Source organism: Sorex fumeus, unplaced genomic scaffold, assembly GCF_029834395.1.
Source record: "Sorex fumeus unplaced genomic scaffold, SorFum_2.1 ptg000033l, whole genome shotgun sequence".
In the NCBI taxonomy this organism is placed as follows: Eukaryota; Metazoa; Chordata; class Mammalia; order Eulipotyphla; family Soricidae; genus Sorex; species Sorex fumeus.
In genome coordinates, this window is record NW_026606090.1 from 20,626,791 (window position 1) to 20,652,272 (window position 25,482).

The 25,482-nt window shown below is 47.7% G+C and overlaps 1 protein-coding gene across 1 annotated transcript in view; it reads right to left on the reverse strand.

The window, feature by feature from the left end:
- PLEKHA2 (pleckstrin homology domain containing A2) overlaps positions 1–25,482 on the reverse strand; it is a 75,115-nt gene that overhangs the window by 12,262 nt on the left and 37,371 nt on the right. Inside the window, exons 3-10 of the mRNA XM_056116800.1 lie at positions 22,477–22,533; positions 16,551–16,599; positions 14,916–15,013; positions 7,144–7,284; positions 6,317–6,463; positions 5,944–6,012; positions 5,381–5,451; positions 1,143–1,206 (exon numbers count right to left, since the gene is read on the reverse strand). Of these exons, the coding sequence (XP_055972775.1) occupies positions 1,143–1,206; positions 5,381–5,451; positions 5,944–6,012; positions 6,317–6,463; positions 7,144–7,284; positions 14,916–15,013; positions 16,551–16,599; positions 22,477–22,533 (696 nt within the window). The remainder of the gene's footprint in view (positions 1–1,142; positions 1,207–5,380; positions 5,452–5,943; positions 6,013–6,316; positions 6,464–7,143; positions 7,285–14,915; positions 15,014–16,550; positions 16,600–22,476; positions 22,534–25,482) is intronic.

Sequence of the window (25,482 nt, forward strand, 5' to 3'; positions counted from 1 at the left end):
AAGAACTAGAGCCAGAGAGCCCGAAAGGCTGAGAGCACCTGCTTTGCACTCGGGCAAGTCATCTCCTGAGAGCACGAAGCACTGTTAGAAGCAACCCCAACAGAAAGCCAGGCAAGAGCAGTCCTGAGCACTGTGGGATGAGCCCCACCCCCCAGATTAAATATAAATGCAAGAACTGGAAAATCTTTTGTGACACATAGAATTTAAGCTTTGTCCCTAAAAGCCAACAGTGTCAGCTCTCATACCCTGGTGGACAGGGTGCAAGTCCTTCCAGATGGCACCCAGAGGGGGCGATAGCTCTGCATCACTCTCTGCTGGGAGAACAGCAACACCACCGTGCTCTGCACAAGAAATGGAGAAGGAGGATTCCCCCACAGAAGGGGGAGTGTGGTGGGAACAAGGAAGAAAGGCTCCTGGGAACCCTGAGAAGCTCTGCCTGGGGAACTCCACACTGACACCAACTGACCCCACGGCAGTTCCAGCCGTGCAGTCTTGTCGCGATGCAGTGTAAATCACTGCACACTCGAATTTCCAAGCCAGCCGGGGTCGGGACACGGGCCTGCATGGCCCGCTGTGCTCAGGTGACGGCCTTCCTACTTCTGACTTAGGGGTTGAGAGCACTCCCAAGTGGTGGGTGGAGGGGAGAAGCTCCTGGCAGCTGAACCATCGCGGCCCAAACAATGGCCCTTTCCGTGCAGCTGGCTCTGCACCTGCCGCCGTCCTTCCGCACTCCGTGATGTCCACACACAGACAAGGCCCAGAAATACCCCCCGCAGAAGAAGTGAAACCACTGCCCAGTTCTCCTTTTTTCTGCTTAATTGACACACAGCAGTAGAGCGACAGCTACAAACTCACAATCCCCAGGACAGAGGCTCAACCTGCTCTCAGAGTTTTATGGTTGGGGAGCTTCTGGCAAACATCCTGTTGAGAGTAAAATGGGAGTGGAGGGGCTAAATTTACCACCTAGAAACTTCAAACAAAATAAAAGAGAAGTCAAGAGAAAGGCAAGGCTATGACCAAAGTCTGATGTCAACGCTACTCAAGCAAAACGTAAAATATTTTTTAAATGGAAGAACAAAGCCAAGACTGATACATATACCATTCAAAACAGACACCAACATTTTCTTGGGGGAGCTTTTTACCTGCACATAGAAGGTCCTGGAGCTTGTTATGATTTCAAACAGGTTGTCCCTCATTAAGAGATCCCTGGACAGAGAACAAGAAAGCAGGTTACTGGAATGCGGGACAGACATTGAAGACTTGATTTCTCCTATATGACAATAGCAGAGTCCTCTAGATTGGAGGGGTTTTCCCCTTCAGCCCCTCCAGGTCACAAAGCAATGCAAGGGTTTCCGCTAAGTCACTAAGGGGGTCTTGGGGCATTTTGTCTTGCAAGGGGATACCACACTCAAACCACTCTTAACAAGATAAACCTCCATTCCTTCTAAAAATCTCTTGCCTAACATCCACCACACTCCACACAGAGGGGTGTGTGTGTGTGTGTGTGTGTGTGTGTGTGTGTGTGTAGGCTTAGCTGCTAAGATACATAAGGTGCTGTGTGCAAAGGTCTTTTGAGGCATCTTTTCTTTTTTTAGGGTCAAGTATATTAAAATGTTATTGGTTTTTGAGTGAGGCAGAAGTATCACAACATATAAATTAGTTCAGGTATGTAACACGATGGGTTTTATTTTGGAGGGTTCATCTAGAGTTCTCAGAGCATATTCCTGGATACTCCTGGCTCTGTGCTCAGGGATTACACCTGGTGAGTTTCTGGGGGACCATATAGGGTGCTGGGAATCAAATCCAGGTCAGCTGCGTGGAAGGAAAGTGGTCTGCCCGCTATACTAGCCCTCCAGCCCCTCAATATTTTTATATATTGCAACATGATCATAAGTATAGTTAATATCTATCCTCAAATGCAGTTGTCTTTTTCTTGGAATAAGAAGTTTTAAGACTCATTCTTTTATCTTTTAAATCTGTAATACAATATTATTAACTATAGTATTATATAAATAAATTGATTGAGAGAGTTCATAATACTGTCCATTACATCCACAGGACTTGTTTTTTCTAAATGGAAGTTTGCACCTATTGCTCATCTTCACCCATTTTGACAATTCCCTATCCCACCCCACCTCTGATCTGTTCCTTGAAGGGAACCTGTGTGTGCTATTTCATCTGATCTTCACCATGATCTAGGGAAGCACTTAAGACTTTCTCCACTTTATGGATGAGAAAGCACAGGTTCAGAGAAGTCCTGGGACTTGTCCACAGAGAACATAATGGGGATTTAGGAGCAAGGCTGACTCTACCTCCCCTAAGGGAACCAAGTCTCCTATCTCCACAGGCTTTGCCCCACTGGATATTCAGCACTTCCTTGGTTGCACTTGGCTTCTGCTCTGTGCCTCATAATACTGGGCTAGAAACAGGGCCCAGGATCAACAGGGGGCTTAGGAGATAGCACAGGGGTAAGGGGTGCAGGTTTTGGATATGTGGGGCTCTGGTTCCATCCTGACACTACATGTAATCCCCAAGCACTGCTAGTGAAGACCAGGAATCCCCCAATATCGTTGACATGGCCCTGGTGCCCCCTACCCCCACTAAAATACTCTAAGGCCTGGGTGATATTTGGGCTCTATTTGACGCCTATGGCCCAACTGGCCGAATATTAGTGGGAGTGGCCAACTGAATCGAGCACTATTTAAAAGTCCCTTTTGCTACAAAAAAAATAGGTGAAGAGAGGCATATTTATTAATTCAAGCAACAGGGTGAGAAATACCTGAGGTTCAATGACAAACTTCAATGACAAACCTCAGTACTAAATGAACTAAAATGACAACTTGAATGCCTGCTGAGTATCTATCTAGTCACTGCAGTAAATAGATAAGAAATGAAATATTTCCTTTCTCCCAATAAAAGAACATGAGAGAACAAAACTATTCATAGTGTATGCCAAGGATAGATTAATTCCAAGAAAGAAATGATCACAGGCAGGGCTGGCTTCAGGAAAAGAGACTTGGAAGGAGAGAGCGAGTCACAATGACGCCTGGTAAATCCATCTTCAGCAAGAGACAGAAGATCCACGGGGAAGGCAACGTGTGGGGAGCGGAGCCAGAGCCAAAGCCTGACTCCAGGAAAAGGTATTTTATGGAATTTTTAAAACTTTGTGAACCTTTATGCTCCAATTATGAAATGGAGATGAGGGGCCCGAGAGACAGAGAGTTCGGTGGGTTAGAGCACACGTCTTGCCTGCAGGATACCCAGGTTTGATCTCTGAGGTTGCATATGGCCTTCTCAGGCCTGCCATGAACATACCCCCCACCCCAGCAACAAAGCCAGGAGTAGCCCCTGAGCACAGCCAAGTATGTTTCCCCCCCCCCCCCCCGAAAAAAGGGAAAAAAGGGAAGAGGAGAAGATAGCGCCTTTGTGGGGTGATCAGGTGCAGTGTGTGTCACTCGAAATGCTTTTCACCATTTAGCTTCTGAGTCACCTAGTAAAGGCAGCTCTTCACTCTGCCTGAAATATTTTAACTGTTCGAACTCTTCAGGCTCACACTGAGCAATCATATCATCAGCCACCCAAGAGGGGAAGCAGGCCTGGAGGAAATCCCCGCTTTCACATCCACTTCTAAGTCTATATTTTGTTTTTCAATTTGATTCAATTCAGTGAATGTCTGTCAACCCCCCAAGGCCATAAACCCCATCACTAGGTTTTGGGAGGGGGTGGGGGTACAGTGTGACAAAGGCCTGGGATCTGCAGGGGGTGTCTTTCCTCTCAGGACTTTAATCCCCTCATTCTTTCACTCAGACCCCACTCATACGTGCAGCTAGAGATTTGGTCAGAGTATAAACCCCCATCAGGACAGACCCTTATCAGGGCTTGCAAAGCTGCCGCTGCCCCCATGCCCAGATGACCAGCAGAGGCCTTGAGGGCACCGGCGTCAAGAATCTAGTCACGTTCAACCTTCCTTTCCTCCCTGGTCAAACTCTAGATCACATTTCTGGACATTCCATCTAGAACTACTGTTTCAGTTTGTTTGTTTGTTTGGGGCCAAATCAGTGCTCAGGGCATATTTGATCCTGGTCATGTCTCAGGAATCACTCCTGGTGGTGCTGTGGGCACCAAGGGTGGTGTTGGGGATCAACTTGGGGTCAGTCACATGTTAGACAAACACCTTACCCCGTACTATCTCTTCGGCCCTAAAGCCACTTACATGAATTATAAACGGTCTCTGAGAACTTGCCTACTTTCTTATACTCTGCTACGGTCCTTTGTAACTCCCTACTCCTACTTTGGGTCCTCGAGCACTTTCCTATCAGGCAACTTTCTCCCCTGTCCTGTGTGAGAACAATCAGCCTATTGCTCAAACCTTCATCGAGAAGGCTGGCTGTGCCAGGGATGGAGAAGCCCCATTCACCATCCCTAAGGATGGGCAGGTCAAGTGACAAAATGGGAATTTCTAGATGCCAGCGGGGTTCTGGAGTTCAGTGCTGAGGGCATCCATGTTTGCTGTTGGCTCTGAAAGTGACTCACTCTCGCTGGCCTGAGACGCAGGCAAGCACTACGGCACTTGAAAGACAATCATGTCCCAGTGGGAAAATCTTTGTTCTTCCTTCTCGCTAGGAATAAAACACGGTGCTGTGAATCACCTTTGCTTTCTGGGACACTGGGGCTTTTGTCCAAAGAAGGAGAGAAAGACAAAAGAGGTTGAGGAAAGAGACTGTGGCAGTGAAGGGGACTGGGCCTGAAGTGCTGACAGGTGAGCGGCCTGCAGGCCCATTCCCACTCCCCCCCACCCCCCACCCCGCAGTCCTCCTGGGAAGTAAAAGCAAATGAGAGTAGACTATAGTCCGAACAAGATTGCCACTCAATGTCTCTTTTGCAAACCACAGCACTCAAAAGGAGAGAGATAACAAAAGGGAATGCCCTGCCACAGTGGTAGGGTGGGATGGGGAGAAGGGGGGTGGGGAGGATACTGGGACTGGTGGTGGTGGAGAATGGGCACTGGTGGAGGGATGGGTATTTGATCATTGTATAACTGAAACCCAAGCACAAAAATTTATAAGTCTACAACTGTACCTCATGGTGTTTCACTAATAAAAATTTAAGGGGATTAAAAAAAAAAAGCGAACTCCAGAGATCAGCTCTACTTTCTTCTTGGTTCTTTCTTTTTCTCCACCAAAAAATAATTATTTAAGTTCCTCTCCACGGGAGCCAGAGGGAGGCCTTGGGAAGGAGGTAGGTTTGCCAGCGCAGGCATGGGGCCACATAGCTCAGACTGTGAGCCCTATCCCAGACCCCAGGAACCCCGCCCTGGGCAGAAGCTCTGCACAGTCAGGGAAGGGGGAGAGTGAGGTTGAAGTAAGTGAGGCACAGTTACCCAGACTTGACCAGACACTCGTGGGTCTTGAGAACGTCCTTGAGAAGTATAGTGCGAAGCGGCTCTCGGTCCTGGTGGGGGAAAAACAGCAGCTAAGTAAGACATGAGCAGAAATACCCAGACAGCTGCCAGGGGCTCCTTTCCTCAGTAACAGTTGGTGTTAACTACCAGATTGCAAGCAAATAAGGTCTCGTGATAATTGAGAGGGAAAATAAAAAGACTAAGATTTCTCCAAGCATGGAGCAGCTTGCTGAATGGAGCAAGACTGAGGGGCCTTTGGCATCGGATTTTTGTTTGTTTTTTCTTTTTTCTTTTTCTTTTTTTTTTTTTTGATGCACAGGGGTTACTCCTGGCAGTGCTCAGGGGACCATATGGGATGCTGGAAATCAAACCCAGGTTGGCCGCATGCAAGGCAAACACCCTACCCGCTGTGCTATTGCTCCAGCCCCTGGCATCATTTTGAAGAGCCCCAGGGGAGAGGAGAGGCGCTCCCATGTGTGCCCGCGTGTCCATGCCTCTTGCTTCTGTGGTCTTCTCAGAAGGGGCCCAGAGCCACTACAAACCTGCTCACACTTGAAGTAGCAGATGGAGAAGTCATCAAGTGCAAAGAAGCGACGTTTCCAGCTCTTGCGCTGAAAAAGGGAAAAAACGGTTCATTAGGAAAGGGACTCAGCAACCGCCAATGGGTGCGACGTCTGAGCTCCCCAGAGCCCTCAGTCATGGCCACTAGGCTCATGCACCTCAGAGCAGGGGGAGCATGGCGAATACTTCATCCCAGGAGGGGCCACGTCTCTGACCGGGGGACACAAATGCCAAGTCGCCAAGTCCCAGATATGACCCCCGTCGGGCAGTGGCTAGCAGGCCCCTCCTAGTCCATCCCCCTGTGCGAGGCCCCAGGTCTTGCCAGAAGCCCCCCAGGCCAGCACCAACACTCACCACATTCCCTTGCTTCACACAGTAGCCGCTCTTAATGAGGGGAGGGCCGCTGGGCACTCGGCAGCCCGTCGTGGGGATGTAGCTGTGAGACCTCCGGAGGATGGCATGGGTGCCCGGCTCGCCCCCTTCTTGTCCATCACCACCGTTCTACAAGGAAACAGCAGCAGGATGAGCAGAGCCCTCACCTCCTTCAGCCGCTCTGCCCAGAACCAGACAGGAGAATAAACACTTGCGGGGCTGGAGAGATAGCACAGCGGGTAGGGCGTTTGCCTTGCGCGCGGTCAACCCAGGTTCGATTCCCAGCAACCCATATGGTCCCCTGAGCACCAACAGGGGTGGCTCCTGAGTGCAGAGCCAGGAGTAACCCCTGTGCATCGCCGGGTGTGACCCAAAAAGCAATAAATAAATTAATTAATTAAATTAAATAAAAAATTTTAAAAATAAACGCTGGCTTTGCGCCCAGCTGGCACAGGGCTCTACTCTCAAAGGCATGGGCTCTGGAAGTTGGGAAAGACTCAACAGAGAGTGGGAGATGGAGAAAACACACAAGCCAGAAGATTTCAGCCACCTTCACCTCTCCTGGGGTCCCAGTTCTTCTGGGGTGACCAAGCGCCGGTGCCCCGTGGGTGAAGGAGCAGAGCGGGGGTCAAACAGCCTGAAAATGTGGTCCCGGTATTTTCACTCCCAACCCAGCTGGTACTTTCTTGGCCACCCTATTCGTACTTGTGGGCATGTTTAACCCCAGTGTGGTCCTCTGCGCACATCACTGGCCGGCAGGGACACCCACCAGCCCCTCCGTCCCCAAGTGCAGCCCCGGGCCCCGGCACCTGGCTGATGGGTGTGTGCACCACGACCCCTCCGATGATCTCGGTCTTGTAGGCCACCTGGGGTTTCTTCTCCAGGGATGCAGGAACTGGGAGGCTTTTGAGGACTTTGGTAGTCACAGGCACACTCCCAGCTTTGGGTACCTGGGAAAATGACAGCACAGACAACAGAGAGCATAAGGATGAGGAGATGCAAGATGGATGGGGTGGTGGAAATTATAGTACCAGGTTATAGAAAGATGCTCTGTCCCCTGCCAGCCCTCTGACCCACCTTCATCTGAAGACCAGCAACTGCCACATGAGTGGCTGCAACTAGGCCACACACACACACACACACACACACACACACACACACGCACGCGCGCGCTAAATGCACAAGTACAGTGGGCACATGCTGTAAGGCAGCCCATTCCTGGCTAGAGAATAAATGGAAAATAACACATTGCAGACATTTACCCTGTCCTCATTGCATGCCCAGGTTAATAGGGAGATTGACAAAAATCTCCCAAACAATTGACACAAACAATCAGAATAACTCTAAATTGTGCTTAAAAAATTAGGAGAGACCAGAGAGATAGTACAGAAGTTAAGGTGCTTGCCTAGTATTTAGCTGCAGTTGCCAGGCAACCCTGGTTCGAATCCAGCATCACATATGGTCCCAAGTATTGCCAGGGGTGATCCCTGATCACAGAATCAGCTAGAGCCTGAGCACCACTGAGTATGGCATAAAACCAAACGAATCCTTTTTGAGGGGGTCATACCCAGTAATATGTGGTCCCCTCAGAAGGGTATGGGCTTACTTAACTCTGCATCCGGGGATCACTCCTGCAAGCTTGAAGCACCATATGTGGTGTCAGGTCCCTGGGTCCACCCCATGCAAGGCAAACACTCTACCCACTGTACTATCACGCTGGCCCCAAATAAATAATTTTTTTAAGAATGAGGAGCGATAGTACAGCAGGTAGGACATCTGCCTTGCATGCAGTCAACCAGGATTCAATCCTCAGCACCCCATACAGTCCTCTGAGCTCTCCCAGGAGTGATTCCTGAGTGCAGAGTTAGGAGAAACCCCTGAGCATCACTGGGGGTGACCCAAAAACAAACAAATTTTTAAAAACTGTTTTAATGAGCACTGAGCCAGAGATAGGAAGGAGCCACATGTGACTAAACAACACACAATTAGAGTTCTTAGTAGTTGAAAATCCTCATGTAACTTCTAGAGGACCCTAATACAGGCTCTGCATCCATAAAGGCAACCCTCTATAGTTTGTTCTTACATCCATTAATGTGTAACAAAGGCTAGGAAGAATATGCACATATAGTGGATATTTTTCAAAACTGTGTTTTTCAAAGGCAATTTTACTGGGATTGAATAATTAGAGGAGGTCTTTAAAGACTTCAAAACAGGCACCTAGAGATAAAAGCAACCAGGAAATCATCCAAGCAAAATGAAGAAAACCCTCGTGGTGCAGAATTAGACCACACATGTGAGCCTTGGCACCCAGGGACTTCATGTATGACTCCTGACCAGTCACTAACTAATGACCTTCAGCAAGTCATTGGACCTCTCTCTCTTGGCCTAAAGTCTCATGTGTAAAATAGAAAGAGGAACAACATTTATGTCCTAGAGCTGTCATCAAATAATGAATATAGACACTTAAAAAGGTTTAGAGAAACAAATGAGGGGCCAGACAGCTAGTGCAGTGGGTAGAGTGCTTGCCCTGCACACGCCAAGCCCCAGTTCAATCCCCAGCATCCTATACGGTCCTTCAAGGCTGCCACAAGTGCTCAGTGTGCCCTGAGCACTGCTGGATGTAACCAAAAAAAAAAAAAAGGGGGGGGAGTGGCTGGAGCAATAGCACAGCAGGTAGGGCGTTTGCCTTCCACGAAGCCAATCTGGGTTCGATTCCCAGCATCCCATATGGACCCCCGAGCACCGTCAGGAGTAATTCCTGAGTGCATGAGCCAGGAGGAACCCCTGTGCATCACCAGGTATGACCCAAAAAACTTAAATAAATAAATAAATGGGAAAGAAAAAGAAATAAACATGTCATTAAATCTTATCTGCTAATCAACATATTGTAAACATTTATTACTTTTAAATTGATGTGAAAATTTTAATTTAAAATTAAATCATTCAAAGTGATCAACATCTCAAAAAATTCATTTACAAACTCGGCCCCTTTTAAACGGTAAGTTCTGGGTGATCAGAGCATCCCAGAGTTTTTGTTTCTGACCATAGAACTTTTATAGCATGTCTGAGGCTGCCAGTCAGAGGCCGCAAACTGGTGGCAAAGTGTTTTGCTGTGTTTTGCAAGGAGCAAAACACAGAGTGGTGTTTTGCTGTTGTTTCCATATGACATAGTTCTAGCACCGCAGAGTGTGTTTCCAAACATCCCTCCCCCCGTAAGCTCAGTTCTTTAGCCCAACTCTCCTGTCTGCTGTCCCTGGCCCTTCCTCTGTGTCCTTACATCTGAGAGACATCATTCTGCCCCTGCCCCTTTCCTTCTGACTGACTCCATTCAGCATGAAATCCTATCGCTCCATCCACACAGAGTGGCAAGTTGCATGATTTCATTCTTTCTTACAGCTGCATAGTACTTCGTTGTATAAATATGCTACAACTTTTGGGGCTTGTTTTTGGTTCACACCCAGACGTGCTCAGGGCTTATTCCTAGCTCCATGCTCAGGAATCACTCCAGGAGGGGCTTCTGAGACCTTATGGGATGCTGGGGATCAAACCTGGGTGGTCTACTTAGAAGATAAGCACACTACCCACTGTACTATCCAGGCCCACCCCACAACTTCTTGATCCCTTCATCCATAGTTGGAGCTTTTGTTTGTTTCAATTTCTGAGCTATTATACTAAACAATTCATGAACATAGATATAAATTCATCTCAAATGAATGCCTTTCTTTTGGAAGGGTGGACACCAAGAGGTGGTATTGGTGGTCGCATGGAGTTCTCTTTTTATTTTTTGAGACCTCCCCCTATTGCTCTCCAGAGGTTGAACCAGTTGACGTGCCCACCAGAGGGGAGTGATGGCCAGCTGAAGCTCCTGTTTCTGTGCCTGTCACTGACCCCACCTCCCAGCCCCAACTCGATGCAGATGCACTAACTTTTTCCTGCATGATCTTTGATCTCAAAAAATCTGATTAGGGAGGCAGTCTTTTCTCCATGGAATAGCATTGGTAAACTAAAGCTTATTAAAATGAAACAATTTTCCCATAGAGTTCCCTGATTCTTATACTACTACCTGCCTATGTTATCCTTTCTAACTTTCTTGAAGTTTTGCTATTTTGTGATAGAATTCTTTATTTGCCATTTTGTGATAAAAATTTTATTATTACTGGGAGTTTTTGCAATATAATCACCATGCAAGAGCAAAAAGTCCCTCCAAATGAGTTATGAAAATCCATCAAAAAAAAGAAGGGGAAGTAGCATATCCCAGTTCCCAGTGGCAAAAAAAAAAAAGAGAAAAGGAACCTTAAAAGCTGGGCCATTGTATTGCTTCTGAGAATCTTGCTAGTCTACCCATAGAATTGGGTTGTCACTCATGTCTCTGTACTGTAGCCTCTGCTAACCAACTTCCAGACCCTTGCCAAAGCTGTTTCCACTTCCTGAAACTTTGAATCAGCTGGTGGAGGACAAACTCAGTGATAACTACACTCTAGAGCTTGAAAGCCAGGTAGTTCTTTTGCTATGGCCACCCCAGAGACCACATAAAACATCTGCCCTCTTTTGTGCTCCTGCAGAATGTTATTTGCTAAATCTCACTTGCAATAAAAAGTGAAATTTACAAAGTCCCATCTTTTTTTTTTTTGTCTTTTTGGGTCATATCCGGCGACGCACAGGAGTTACTCCTGGTTTTGCACTCAGGAATCACTCCTGGTGGTGCTTAGGGGACCATATGGGATGCTGAGAATCGAACACGGGTCAGCCGCGTGCAAGGCAAATGCCCTACATGCTGTACTACCACTCCAGCCCCAAAGTCCCATCTTTCTTCCCACACAGCATGGTGGGATTGCTGAGGCATAATCCAACTTGGGGGCAGACTGAGGAGAGGAGAAGGTGTGGGAGACGTGATTTACTTTTGTAATTCAATTTTCAACATTTTTGGAAAACATAATGAGGCAGGTAATATGCCCTCGAAATGTCACCTTATTTGGAAGCAGGATCTTGAAGATCTTGATAGGTGTAAAGAACTTAATATGAAGTCATTCTGGCTTGGGTAGGCCCTATGTCCTATGACTGATTTTTCTTTTTTAAATTTTGGTGGGGAGGAGGAGGGTAGGACACACGTGGAGGTGCTCATGGCTTACTGCTCACTTTGCATTCAGGGATCACTCCTGGCAGGGTTTGGGAGACCATATGGGGTTCTTGGGATCGAACCCAGGTTGGCTGCATGCAAGGCAAATACCGAGTCATTGTACCCTCCAGGCCCCAAGATGTTCTTATAAGTGGAGAGTTCCCGGACACAGAGTCAGACAGAGCGAAGGGAAGACAGTTGCAGCCAGTATGTTGTTGTCAGTCACGAGAGCTGAAGAAAGAAGAATGGCTCTCCCTGACAGCGGAGAGGGGTCATAATCCTGACACTTTGATTTCTGGTTCCTGGCCTCGAGAACCATGAGATAATTAATTTTTGATGTTTTAAGCCAGTCAGTGTGTTGTGGTAGATCTTAATACTAACACTTTGAGAGAACTTAATTCCTTACATATATCATTTTCTTCTATCATCAGGACTCAATGACCTTACCATAAATTAAGCAGTCCTCCGTGGGCAGAGAAACCGAATCAACCTGGGGACCAAAGTGATACTACAGTGGGTAGGGTGCTACCCTTGCATGCAGCCAAACTGGTTTTGATCCCCAGCACCCACTATGGTTCCTGGTATCTGATAGGAATGATCCCCGAGCACAGAACCGGAGTAAGCCCTGAGTACCACCAGATATGGCCCCCAAACAAAAACCAAAAGCCAAAACCCAAAAAGAAACAGAAAAAAAAAGAAAAGAAAACCCGTAATGAATTCATCTTAGGTGACTGATCTTGAGCAAGTCGCTTTCCTCTCGCATTTCTTCTTTTATAAATAAGAACATTAACACTTTCCCTTCCTATTTATTATTTTCATGAGGCTAAAACGAAGCCATATGTGTGAGAGTAGTGTATATTATAACCCATATTATAACTACTTCCATAAACTCCCAGGTCTTAGACGTCAGAGAGCTCTGGCTGGAATCCCAGCTCCAACACTGACTAATATCCAAGCTTTGGGCAAGACTCTGATACCCATTTTCTTAGTCCAAGAAAGAGCAGTAAGACAAGTCATGCCCCAGGGCTGGTGTGAGCGGTGAACCATATGGCCTTCTCTGAAGCCTGGCTCGTTTATTATCAATTCCCTTTCATCTCTGTATCTCCCCAATACCCAGTGCTATTCTTGGGCTGGAGCGATAGCACAGCGGGTAGGGCATTTGCCTTACACGCGGCCAACATGGCCGACCCGAGTTCGATTCCTCCGCCCCTCTCAGAGAGCCCGGCAAGCTACCGAGAGTATTCGATATGCCAGACACAGTAGCAACAAAGTCTCCAATGGAGACGTTACTGGGCCCGCTCGAGCAAATCGACGATCAACGGGAGGGCCTTTACCTTTACCTTTATTCTAAGGCTATTGTAAAAGCTATTCCAAAAACTATTCACATAAGCTATTCTAAAGCAACTTTGTGTGCCACCAATGTGGTACCCCAGTCCCTAGCTACCCTACACCTGGCTTCCCTACGGCAGGACACAGCAGTATAGGATGATGTGCAGTGGAGATGACAGCCAACTCATCAGGACTTGAAAAGATCAGGGGAAAGTACAGGCCCTTGTCTTCCCACAAGGCCTGCTAGGACTTTTGGTAGAAGAAAGAAAAAAGACAAGCGGCTTCTGTAGACCCTGGAGGCGCTAAGATGTGCCATGCCGGCACGCCCTTGGGTTTCCAAGGCCTGGCACCACCATGCTCCTTTCCGCGGTCTATAAATTCTACCTGCTACGGCCAGAAAAAGACAAGGGGCACCAGTTGAGAGACGCTCTCCTGGCTCCAATCACAGCAGAAGAGCAAACATGTTGGCCTGTGCCTCCTGTGCTGGCCAGCCGAGTTCTGCGGATAAGGACAGAGGCTGGAGTAAGGGCCCAGTGGGCGGAGGAAGCAGTGGCATCGTCCTCCCAGCACTGCTGGGTGTGGCCCATAAACAGGAAAAAAAAACACTAAAAAAAAACCAACACTAAAAACACTAAAAAGAAAATCCAAAAAGAACTGCTGAATAAGAATAATATGTTTAATATTTAAAGAAACCCCCCAAATTGTGGAAAGCCCAGAGGGAAAGACCCCCACATGAATGAAGAAGACCTTTACTCAAATCAGAACCAGCTGACAAGTGAGCTGGATGCCATCCCTTCCTTCCTTCCTTCCTTCCTTCCTTCCTTTCTTTCTTTCTTTCTTTCTTTCTTTCTTTCTTTCTTTCTTTTTTCTTTTGCTTTTTTGAGTCTCACCTAGCAATGCATAGGGGTTACTCCTGGCTCTGCACTCAGAAATTATTATTCCTGGCAGTGCTTGGGGGGGTCATATGTGATGCTGGGAGTCAAACCCAGGTTGGCCGTGTGCAAAGCAAATGCCCCTACCCACTGTGCTATGGCTCCAGCCCCCGCTGTCACTTTCTGACCTACCATTTCTCTTTCTTTTCAGAAGCGTACCAAATTTCATTAGACTAACAAGCTGAGAAGAAAAACCCCTTAGATGACTGAGGTGTACTCTGTTTAATTGAGTCTAGCCTCACAAGTGCTGGATGTCAGAGTATTGCATGTATTCACTGGACCCCTGAGGCATTTGGGAGCACAATATGCTCCAGTTTGTTAATGCTTATTATTACAAGTCACCAACACAGAAACACTCCTGACTGTGTGATACAGAAATTTAGCACACAACCACAGTTTCTATGCCAGAAGTCTGCCTATATTGTTGGGCAATGATTGAGTGATTTTTTTTCTTCCTCAGTATTTTTCTCCCTTTTTACCCCTGTATCTCTAAAAAAGGAGTTTACCTTACAAGACAAAGAAATAAGAGTTCTCACTGAAAAGTCAGTGAATTAGTTTAGCGACGCTTTTAAAGAGAAGGGTTTAGAGGTCGGAGTGAAAGTACAGTAGGTAGGGTGTTAGCCTTGCATGTGGCAGACCCAGGTTCAATCCCTGCCTTCCCATATGGTCCCCTGAGCACTGTCAGGAGTAGTTCCTGAGTGCAGAGCCAGGAATAATCCCTGAGCTTCACCATATGTGACCCCCAAACAAAAAAACTCATTAATAATTTAAGAAAAGGGTCTACCAGACCAATTAACAACTCAGACTCATCCTCTAGGAAACCCCGTCCACTTTCCAACCCCTCTTCCTCCAATGAGCCAGGAAAAAAGCTCTGACTTCCCCCCTCGTAGATTTTTCTCTCTGCTTCTCATAGTCAGCCATACATTTTCCAATCCTACTGCATTCTGAATCAGCATCCCAGAATTACCCAAAGTCTGACTGCCTAGGGGCCCTTCCAGGAAGTACAAAAGGGACCCACCATAAACTTCCCCTTAAACATGGTTCCAACTCATTCTCAGTTCAATTTGTGGTTAGCAAGCCAAGGTATAAGGTGGGGGGAAGTAGGTCTGGAAGAGACTCCTGGGAAAGGTCCTTCTCCTACCTAAGCTTTTCCCCACATGGAGGCACATACTCCCTTCAGAATAAGAGAAAGAATTATACGTACAGTGATTTTGCTGGCTTGGTTCAGGGCTTCAACCCAGTCCTTCAGATCTTTCTGGTCATTGGCTTGAAGAAAATACCTCTGAGAGAGGGCATTGATGACTGTAAAAGCCATGGGGAAGAGGGAAGAAAAACCCAGCTCAGAACACATCCAACACAAAAAGATTCCATTAAACTAAGGTGCTTCAAGAAGGTAGAGAATCCCCACGCTGTCATGTGTGTGGATATCAAGAAAGCATCAGGCTACAAGGACCCATTCTCTTTATTTTTCATTTACTGATTATGTTTATTGACTCCCATGTATTACAAAGTTACAAAGGTATTTATGATTGAGTTTCAGTGTACAATGTGCCAACACCAATCTCTTCACCAGTGTCCACTGCCCTCCACCAATGTCCTCAGTTCCCCCCTGCCGCCCCCCCCCCCGCTCCCACCAGCCTTCCTCTGTGGAAGTCACTAGATCTCTCTCTTTAATAGAATGGATTCATCCACTGTGACAAGAGTGACATCTGACAACACTGACAACATCAACTGTAGTCTTCATATGTTGCTGCTAATTTGCCATCAAGAGGAGCTAAGTTTACACTGCATTTTAGAGATGTTGATGGATTTCTAGTTGTAATGTTACATGCACTGGGCCCACTGAGTTTGTATCTCCTGGTTTAACTAGCCAAGGAGTCTTGTCTCTGGTTGGAAAATTAAATATAGCTTTCATGGGGTCAAATCTGTGACTCTGACCTCATTTTTTGACCTAATCTTTCCCCTAGGCAAGCCTTTAGAGCAACTAAGTTTACTTCCAGATCCATCATTTACTTTTTTTTTTCCAGATTGGTTGAGCACAAAATCTGTCATATTTAAGATTAGCAGTGATTTTTGAAGGATGTGGGAGAAAATGAACAAAAGAAGTTTGCGCCAACCTATAGCTGGAGGAGAAGATAGCTCGGGGCACCTTTTCAGTCTCCCAGCATAAATCAGCTAGCCTACAGGAGGTGAGTATCACGGGGCAGACACAGAATCCATCACTTCATTCAACAAATATTTACTGAGCACAAACTATGTGTCAAGAACCATATGAACTATGTGTTCAGGACACACAAGTAGAGAAAGAAGTGGATATGACTAGTCCTGTCCTCACTCTAGAGAGACAGAAAAGGCTGGGAGACTTTGCTCACAGCACTTGGATCAGGATTGAGAACACCACAGCAGAGCCGAATGCCCAGTGATGGGCTGGTGAATGGAGGCCCCACTGAGCAGCACCCCCACTCTGTTCCGGAGGGTCTCAACAGGATCCTTCGCATAACTGTCTTCCTGACACCACCCTCGATTGTCCCCAGACTCTGCTTTTCCTGCGCATACCCACAAATGGCTCGAAAGGAGGCTTCCTAGAAATAGCCAACCTTGTACCTTGGGCCGCACCCCGCAGTTGAGAATGGAAACATGCGTGGTTCTGATTCTGTTGTCTTATGTTGTCATTGTCACAGTGAGGCCAAAGAAAGTTGTATCGTTTCAGGCCCAGGGACACTGCTGTGACTAAAGCCACTCGTCACACAGGGTGTAAATCACATGGGACCCGCACAACTGTCTCCATGAGTAAGAAGAAACTATTAGAGGGTTCAGAAAACCCACCCTCAGTACTTACCAAAGCAAAATGGAGTTTTGGGTTTCTGCTTTGGGGTAGCTATGCTCACCTAAATTAAATAAAAAGATGAAAGAAACATGAGTATGTCTCTAACAATGTTATAGTGCATTTTTGTCCAATATATTAATGTAAAACTTATCATACATAAAGAGGAATATATAAAACAGGTGAATATTTTCCAGAGCATTAAGTGGAAACCCTAGATTCACCACCTAGATTAATAGGCCATATCTGTTCCACTTATCAGAAGCCCATACGTGTCATCTCCATCTCTCCCCCTAGATAGCCACTATCTTGACATCTGTGCCATCTTTATCTCTGAAAAATACTTTTTTTAAAAATGAAACACTGTGAGATACAGTTGCAAAGCTGTTTATGACTGGGTTTCAGTCACACAGTGCTCCAACACCTGTCCCTGGACCAGTGTGGATTTCCTACCACCAATGTCACCGGTTTCCCTCTCACCCCCAACCCTTCTCCCACCTGCCTCTATGATAGACACTTTCCCTCTTCTCACTCTCCTCTTTCTCTTCTCCTCTCCTCTCCTCTCCTCTCCTCTCCTCTCTTCTCCTCTCTTCTTCTCTCTCTCTCTCTCTCTCTTTCCTTTGGTTATTATGCTTTTCAATACAGGAACTGAAATGTTATGAATATCCCTTTACCTACTTTCAGCACTAAGTTCTTATCCAGAGTGACCATTTTCAACTATCATAATGGTCCCTTCTCTATCCTAACTCCCCGCCCTTCTCCCCAACACGTGGCAAGCTTCCACGAGGACCAAACAAGGACCAGCCCTTGTGAAAAATACTTCAAAAGCCATCACGTCCTGGTAAAATTCTCCCTAAACAACCACAAGGTCTGTACTGGCCCCATTCACCCTCCTCTCCCACAGACCAAGCCCCTCCCCCAGCTCTGAAGGTGTATTGGTACAAACCCATAGACTCCATATGAGTCCACAGCAGAGGCAGCACGTCTGAGTTCAATGTATGGATCAGTCTCTTTTATAACTACCCTGACTGTTTAATTATGAAAACAAGCCCTTCCCACATGCTTAGAGAGGTCACTGAATACAGAAAGCATATCTTATGTTTAAGGGAAAGCATAAAGTACAGACAATTTTGACCGTCTTGTTAAATAATTTCACGTTGATTTTTCAATTCTGCCCCTCAACTATACATTCAGAAATCAGGTTCAACACACTGAATGAATGAAAGGAGGCACATTCCATCCTCTTCCCTGCCTCTGCCTGAGTTTAGATGAGACCCCCTTGACCGAGGTGGGTTTTCCCGGAACAGGCCACCATTCGGTCTGGGGTTTTTCTGTGTCTGTGTGTGTTGATGGAGTAAAATTGTTTTATGTAGATAAGGGGGGCGGGCAGAAGGGGGAAAATTGGGAGGGAGAAAGAGAGAACACAGGCTTCTCCCGGGAGCAGAGAGCCAAGGTGCCCATAAAGTGAAAGAAAAGAATTACTCATCTCAGGCTGAGAGGCGGGTGAGCCCTGAGAGGGGAGTGAACATGGGATTTCTAAGAAGAGGACAAGCTTCCCTGGAAACAAAGGCAGAGGGAAATCTGGGCTGGGAACTACTGACACATCGTCCTTAGTCTAGCCCTGGACACAGTTCTCCCAGCCCCTGTTCCAGCCAAGAGCGTTAACATACATGCTCTCACCTAGGAACTCCAAGGAGCTTTAACCAGAGGCATGAGAAAAGCCAGGGACTGAAGTAAAACCTCAAATTAAAACGAAGGTTTCCTAACACCTCAGAATCGCCCAGAGTCTGCTGATGACAAACCCACAGGTCTGCCTGGATTCTCACTTTTGGCTCTGAGGTGTTTCGGTGGACAAGCCATGATGATTTAACAACCTAAATTAACTCTACCCCAAATTCTCAAGATGGAAACTGAGGGTGGAAGCCTATAAAAGATCAAAGAAAGAACAGGTAGTGCACCATGGGCTTTTGTGCCTCCTACTATGTGACCCCACTTCCTCCGCTTCATCAGACGGGGGTAATAATATGATAGTGCAGGGGAGGCAAGACACTCATCCAGGACGCCACAACCATGCCTCTAGACCCCGAGCCAGATTGTTTCATTCGAGGTAAACCAGAGGGGGCGGGTGAGGTCTCTCCCTGCCCCAGTGGAGCCAGCCCTGGCAGCTGAAAACCTCCAGAACTCAACCGCCACCATGCTCAAAGCCACTCTCCACACACTAAGACGGGCCTCACCCATGAGGGAATCTATTCCTGGACAGCTCACACTTTACACCATTGGTATACCAAGATCAGCACACCATAATTGATGCGGTTTAAAGTAGAAGGCAACCAATCTTAGGGGGAAAATATGTATAAAGATATAGATATAAGCATACAAGGCTCAACCTTTGACAACATGTTAGTAATCTCTTATAGAAGGGCTTAATGGCTCTTGGGTCAAATACAACAATCTTCACACACCTTCCTCTAAGAAACCTTTTTTTGTCTCATTTTTAGCCCGGCAAGCTACCGAGAGTATTCGATATGCCAGACACAGTAACAACAAAGTCTCCAATGGAGACGTTACTGGGCCCGCTCGAGCAAATCGAAGATCAACGGGAGGGCCTTTACCTTTACCTTTTAGAGGATTATTCATAGCAAGCAATACAAAATAAATTATTTTGGTTCTGCTTTGGGGGCAGGGTTTGGGGTTCGGGATGGAAATATGGTGGTGGGAAGGTATAATGTTGGTGTGACTAGTGTTCAAATGTTAAATGTAATAAAATCTTGTGAGCAGCTTTATAAAAATAAAATAAATTTAAAAAGAAAGAAAAACTAACTCATCCAGCCACACAGAAGCTGCTCAGGTAAGGGCAGGTGGGGGATGGGGGAGAATGGATAGCGTATAATTCCCTATTTCCTTATATCAACACAAGCAACTAATATGTACAATGCTCCGCATAGTACTTCGGGCACAAGGCTGAAGGTTCTTCCGGTGCCTACAAAAATGCATGAGAAAAATGTGTCTCCTCCAACTTAGAAAACAAATACGGCATACTCAGCATTAAGAAAAGTCGTGTGCCATCTGACACATCAAAATGGCAAGATCAAACCGTCCCCACCCATTGCTGTGGCCCTCAGAAAGAAGGCCCAAGTGGTGATCACATTCACCACAGAGGAGTGGCTCCTCCCCCACATCCTGGTGATGTAGAGCCCCACCCCTGCCCACCCCACCTCCTGGTGGTCAGGGCAGGGCAGTGTGAACCCTGAGGGGACCAGCTGAGAAGGTATCCACCAGGGGTGACGGCAGTGAGGAGGGTCTAGATGAGAGGGGAGAATACGGTGGGCTTCACTGGGGCTGCTCCAAAACTCAGCTGCCTCAGCCGCCTCAGGAACTTGCTCTTATCAGACGAAGCCCAGACCACAGGCACAGCAAACTCTCTGCGGCGGGCCCCTGTGGGCTCGCCTCACCCGGGCGGCCTGCACCGGAAGTGGAGCTGGGGCCCTTCGAAAACGCAGCAGCAGCAAAACAAGGTCACACGGCTCTGGAAGACGCCCTGCCGGGTGTGCGGGTGACCCTGGCCCAAGTGGTGGCATCAAGGAAAGAGACAGCCTCCAACACAGACTCTAGTTGAAGGCTCTGGCATTTGGAGTTGCTTTAGGGGACCAAAAGGCCCCCAAATTTAAGCCAAATCAGGGTGTCTACATATGTATGTATCTTTATTTCAAAGGAGGGGCACACCTGGCGGTGCTCAGGGCTTGCCCCTGGCTCTGCACTCAGTAATCACTCCAGGTGGGGCTCAGAGGACCCTACGGGTGCCAGAGGTTGAACCTGGGTTGATTCTGTGCAAGCACCCTACCCGCTGTCCTTTCGTTCAGGCCTACCACATGTGACAGTCACCACTTTTTATCAAACTCTTAAGAGATGAGAGTCCCCTATTTCCAAATAAGATAACCTCTCTGCCACCCCCCTAACAGAGGCTAAGAACCACTGTGCTAGGTGATGAGACTCGCCCAGGGAACAGTGCTGGCTGCATAAAGAAAGGTCATCTGGCAAAGGCAAGGTGGGGACGCCAAAGGCCGCCTCCAATTATCTTCGAGTTCACCCAAGATCTGGTTCCACTGCCACCAAAGTCGTGGGTGACAGTATCTCCCTGAAGGCTGTCATCTCCCCAACATCAGCCCACGAGAAACAGCCACAGAAGAGCGCCCCAAACAGAAAGGCCACCTGCAGACTACGGCCAGCCAGGCCCACGGGCTCTCTCCTTTGGGAAGGAATACCTGAGTTAACCAGAAACAACCTGGAACGCTGCATTTGAGCCCTGTGTGTTTCTGGGGGCATAGGAGTTTAAGGATCTGAGCTCGAAAAGTCATCTGACCTGGCAGCAGCCCGTTTTGTAAAACCCAGGCCTGCTTCTCCCAGACAGGCCTAAACAGCAGATCCAGCCTCCAAAGCGGGAATTCTGTACGCCCTCCTCTGAGCTGCATTTAAAAAGCCTGACTCAGCAGGAGGCTGGATTCATTTCTGCCCCTGTTCAAAACAAAAGCAAAACCCTTTCAAGCCGACTTGGGGTTGCATTATTGAAGAAATTCTCTGCTCCTCCCTCTGAATTCTCTTTCTCAACTCTCCTGCAGGAATGACCTTAAGGAGCTCCCAGTAGGCCAGACAGAGGGGAGGGCCCCGCGGGACGCCCAGCCAGCCACAGGCCCACCAGGCCTGAGGAGGCTGCCAGAAACTTTCTCACCACAAGACCAGTACAAATTACCCACAGCTGTGCTAGCCCGGCTGGGCTTTCCAAGGCAGCCCTTCCTGAGGTCATTATCTCGTCTCTAATCCACTCACCCAGCCCTGCAGCCTTTGCACCTCCTTCAGACCTCTGAGCAGCTGCAACTGAAGGTGGGACGCCCACAGGGGCCCTCTAGTCTCTGCCTCAGCTCCTAGACAGTGAGAGAGCCTGAACCAGGAAGGAGAGGCCTCATGAGGCTTGGAACAGGGCGGGGGTGGGGTGGGGGGGGGGGCGCGGGGAGTGGGACGCCTTCCAGACGCTCAGCGCTGGCAGGGTGCCACCTGGCTCTCCTCGCTGAACAAAGAGTTCCTCTCTGCACAGCTCTGACCCCCCTGGCCTTTTTTCATCCCAGCTGCACAGCAGGACAGCGGCAGGAATGCACCAGCCCTCCCTAGAGAAGCAGTCTCATCGCCGAGTCCAGCCTTTCCCGCAGGTCTTGTACTAAGGGGCACCAGGGGTTAGCCCTGCATCCTGCCAGTGTGCAGGAGTTACCTGACTGCCCGATGGCTTTCTGGCACACCTGGGCACCTCTGAAGGCACTCAGCCTTCCCTCTCCATTGCCTGTCCAAGTCACTAACCAGATTCTGCTGCAGCCCCAGCTCCCTGAGATGGTCCCATTTAACTGCACATTGGGAAATTCCTTCGAATCCATTGTGGATTTTCTGTTGCTATTTTTGTGTTCCTTTATGCCCCACTTACAAGAGGGGTCCTGCCCTCCCCCTTCCCTTCCTTCTCAGGGGCAGCACTAACTGGTATCCCTCCCAGAAGGAAGAGGTCATTCTGGAATGTCCTCCAAGAACCTGCTATGCACATTCCTGCACCTTGCCACCTCCATCAGCTGCAAAGCTGCCACTGGTAGGTGCCAGAGATGCAGCTCAGGAGTAGAGCACTTTCCCGGCATGTGTGAGGTCCTGGGTTCAATCCCTGAGCACCACCTTGAGGAATCCTGAGCAACAGGCCAGGAGTAGCCCATGAGCAGTGCAGGGGATGGTCCAACCCTACCCCAGCCTAGCACCACCAAGGCAAACTTCCACTGGCAAAAGGGAGGAGGGACACTTGACTGCCCACAGAACACCTCCAAAGGCGGATCCCCCAGAGATCTGACACTTCATCCTGCTCACATGCAAACCCTGCTTGGAGAACATGAACCTCCCGAGCCCAGGCCCACATTACCTTTGAGATGTAGGTCAGCGGCAAAGATCCGACAGCGCCTGCCCCAGCTGCCAGGTTCTGAAAGACACATGTCAGGTTTGAGGAGTGAGACTGTGTGAGTCTGTGAGAAAGGAACTAAGACCCAGATCTCAGTTCTGCTGATGCTCTACTGTCTTCAGAACCCCGGGCAGGCCACTTGCCCACACTTAGGACTTTTCCTTTCTTGTGCCCACCCCAAATACCCTTTGCTTTCTTTCTGCTTCTTACTGTTACAGTGACAGGAATAATAAGCAATGCTCAGGGGTCACACCGTGCCCTACTTACTCATCCCTTAGTTCCACCCTTCCTTCTGAAGCAGTAGTCACCTTTGCCATTGAGAATGTAGCTTAGCGTGACCCTTGACCCTATCGATTACAGAAATGTATTCCAGCACAACAGGGGTTCAGGCTGGGAACTGCAGCTTTAGTGAATCTCTTCAGCATCCCACCGCAGTTTTCCCCTTGTGTAAAAGTAGGGAAATAATGGGGCCACATTACTCCACAACAAAACTATCAGGACGAGTTGATATACTCAGAACTGAGGGACATGTACATACCATTATTCACTGCTGCATTTTGTAAAATAACTAAGATATGGAGTCACCCTAAGTCCCCAATGACAGAAGAATGGATTATAAAGATGCAGTAGATATATACAATGGAATGCTATGCGGCTGCGAAGAGCAACAAAATCATGCAATTTGGGTTGGAGTAATAGCACAGCGGGTAGGGTGTTTGCCTTGCACGCAGCCAACCCGGGTTCAATTCCCAGCATCCCATATGGCCCCCTGAGCACCGCCAGGGGAATTCCTGAGTGCAGAGCCAGGAGTAACCCCTGTGCATCGCCAGGTGGACCCAAAAAAAAGCAAAAAAAAAAATTTCAAAATCATGCAATTTGTTATCACGTCAAGTGAAGTAAGCAGAAGAAATGCAAACACAGGATGACCTCACTTATCTGTGGTATTCAGAACAAGTGGAGGGAAAATGTAAGGAAGTGGCAATGCTGGGTCACCCTTGACCCTAGAGCTTAGGGAGGAGAAAGAACAGAAAGGGAAAGAAGATGAGAAAGGTTTTTAAGGGGGCACAAGGGTCAGGGCTTTGGTTCTCCTGGTGATGTAGGAGAGCAGTATCACTAGAGATTCCAAGCACAGACAGGCCCAGCAGTCCTGGAAACATGAGATCTAAGCTGCATCCACCGAACCCTGTAAAGTGCCTGGCAAGGTGGCAGGGGAGGCCAGCTGGGGGAGATGGGGGGAGCATATGGGAACCCACAGGGGAGGGGATTGACACTAGTGGGGAATGCTGTTGAAACAGTATATGCCTAAAACAATACTTGCAAGAACCTTGTAAGTCGTGGCTCTTTAATTAAATTCTTTTCTAAATACAAGAACTGAGGCTCCAAAAGCTGAATTGCATCGTTTCACATGTGGGAGCCCCGGAAGTGATCTCTGAGCATTCCAGGGTGCTGTGTCCCTCAGAAGAAACACTTGGACTCATCCCTATTATGAGAGCGACCCCCAATTAGTGTGAGCTCTTATATTTTTTCTGTCCTGTCTGTCTTTCGTCTCCTTGTTAGTTTGGTCCTCCTTGATGCCACTTATGCTTCTTTTCATAATAAATTCTTTTCACATAAATTTTACAGCTGTGTACAATTTCACACAACAAGGAAATAGAAAATACTTAGTTGCTATGTCTATTTCATAGAACTGTAGTGAGTAGCAGATGGAAGTGGTGTCTGACCCGAGTGACTCATAGACAGGGGCCTGCCTGGCACAGTCCAGCCAGATTCAGTCCCCAGCACCCCACACGGTTCCCAAGCACCGCTGGAGTGATCCCTGAGTACAGAGCCAGCGCAAGCCCTGAGCACTGCTGGGTGTGACCCAGAGTACAAAAAATAAATGAAATGATGTCTGAAACATAAACCATAAAACACCAAGTAAATATTCCAATAAAATGGTGAGAAAGGCACAGGTACTTGTCTGGCATAATAGTCTGCCTAAGTATAGCTTCTCTGTCTCTCTTATTTCTTCTCTTTTGGAAGTGACGCAACACAGACACAGGGAGAGTAGTCATGACCTCTCTCTAATATCATTTATAATAATAAATGAATGTTTGGTCTTCCACCCTGTTCCTGGCACAGGGTTCTAAAACTCTTGGCACTTCCTCAGTGATGAGATAGAGCAAGGTAATTTCTGTGACATTAATTAGGAGATGTTTGGAATATCCCTAAGACACCTAAGGATAGGCTCTGGTTGCCGGAGGAACCAGTCACATGATTAAAGGTCACGAGTGGCAGGGAGGGAGGAAGCAGAAATGAGTTCATTCACTAAAAGGACAAATAGTTCATCAATCATGTCTGAAATAAAGCCTTCACAAAAACCCAAATGGGTGGGTTAAGAACGAGATGGAGCAAGTAAGCCACTTGGCTTGCATGTAGTCAACCTGGGTTGGACTCCTAGCACTACATACGGTTCCCAGAACCTGCCGGGAATGATCCCTGAGCACAGAGCAAGGAGTAAGCCCTGAGCACCTCCAGTTGTTGCCCAAGAAAACAAAATAAAACAAAACAAATAAAGAAAAGGAAAAAAGAGGAGGGGAGGGGAAGTGGGGGAGAGGGGGGAAGGCATGGGCGAGGAGGGGCGGGGAGAGATGTTGGTGTACAGAAACTCTTTTGTTTGGATCCTTGATCTGTATATCTCTTCACCTGGCAGTGCTGTATTTAATCCTTTTCTAACAAATCAGAAATCTAGTAAGTAAAATACGTCTCTGAGTTCTGCGAGTAGAGCTAACAAATTATTAAACCCAACGGGATGTGGGTCATTGGTAAACTCCCATTAATATCTAACTGGTTGGAAGCAGGCAGCTTGCAAGCCTACTAACTGAAGGAATAATCTTGTGGGACTGAGTGGTTAGCCCATGGGGGCTGGATTTGTCTTTAGGCCAAGTGAAATTGTTGGGCACCCTGTTGGTGTGCAAGGATTAGTTCACA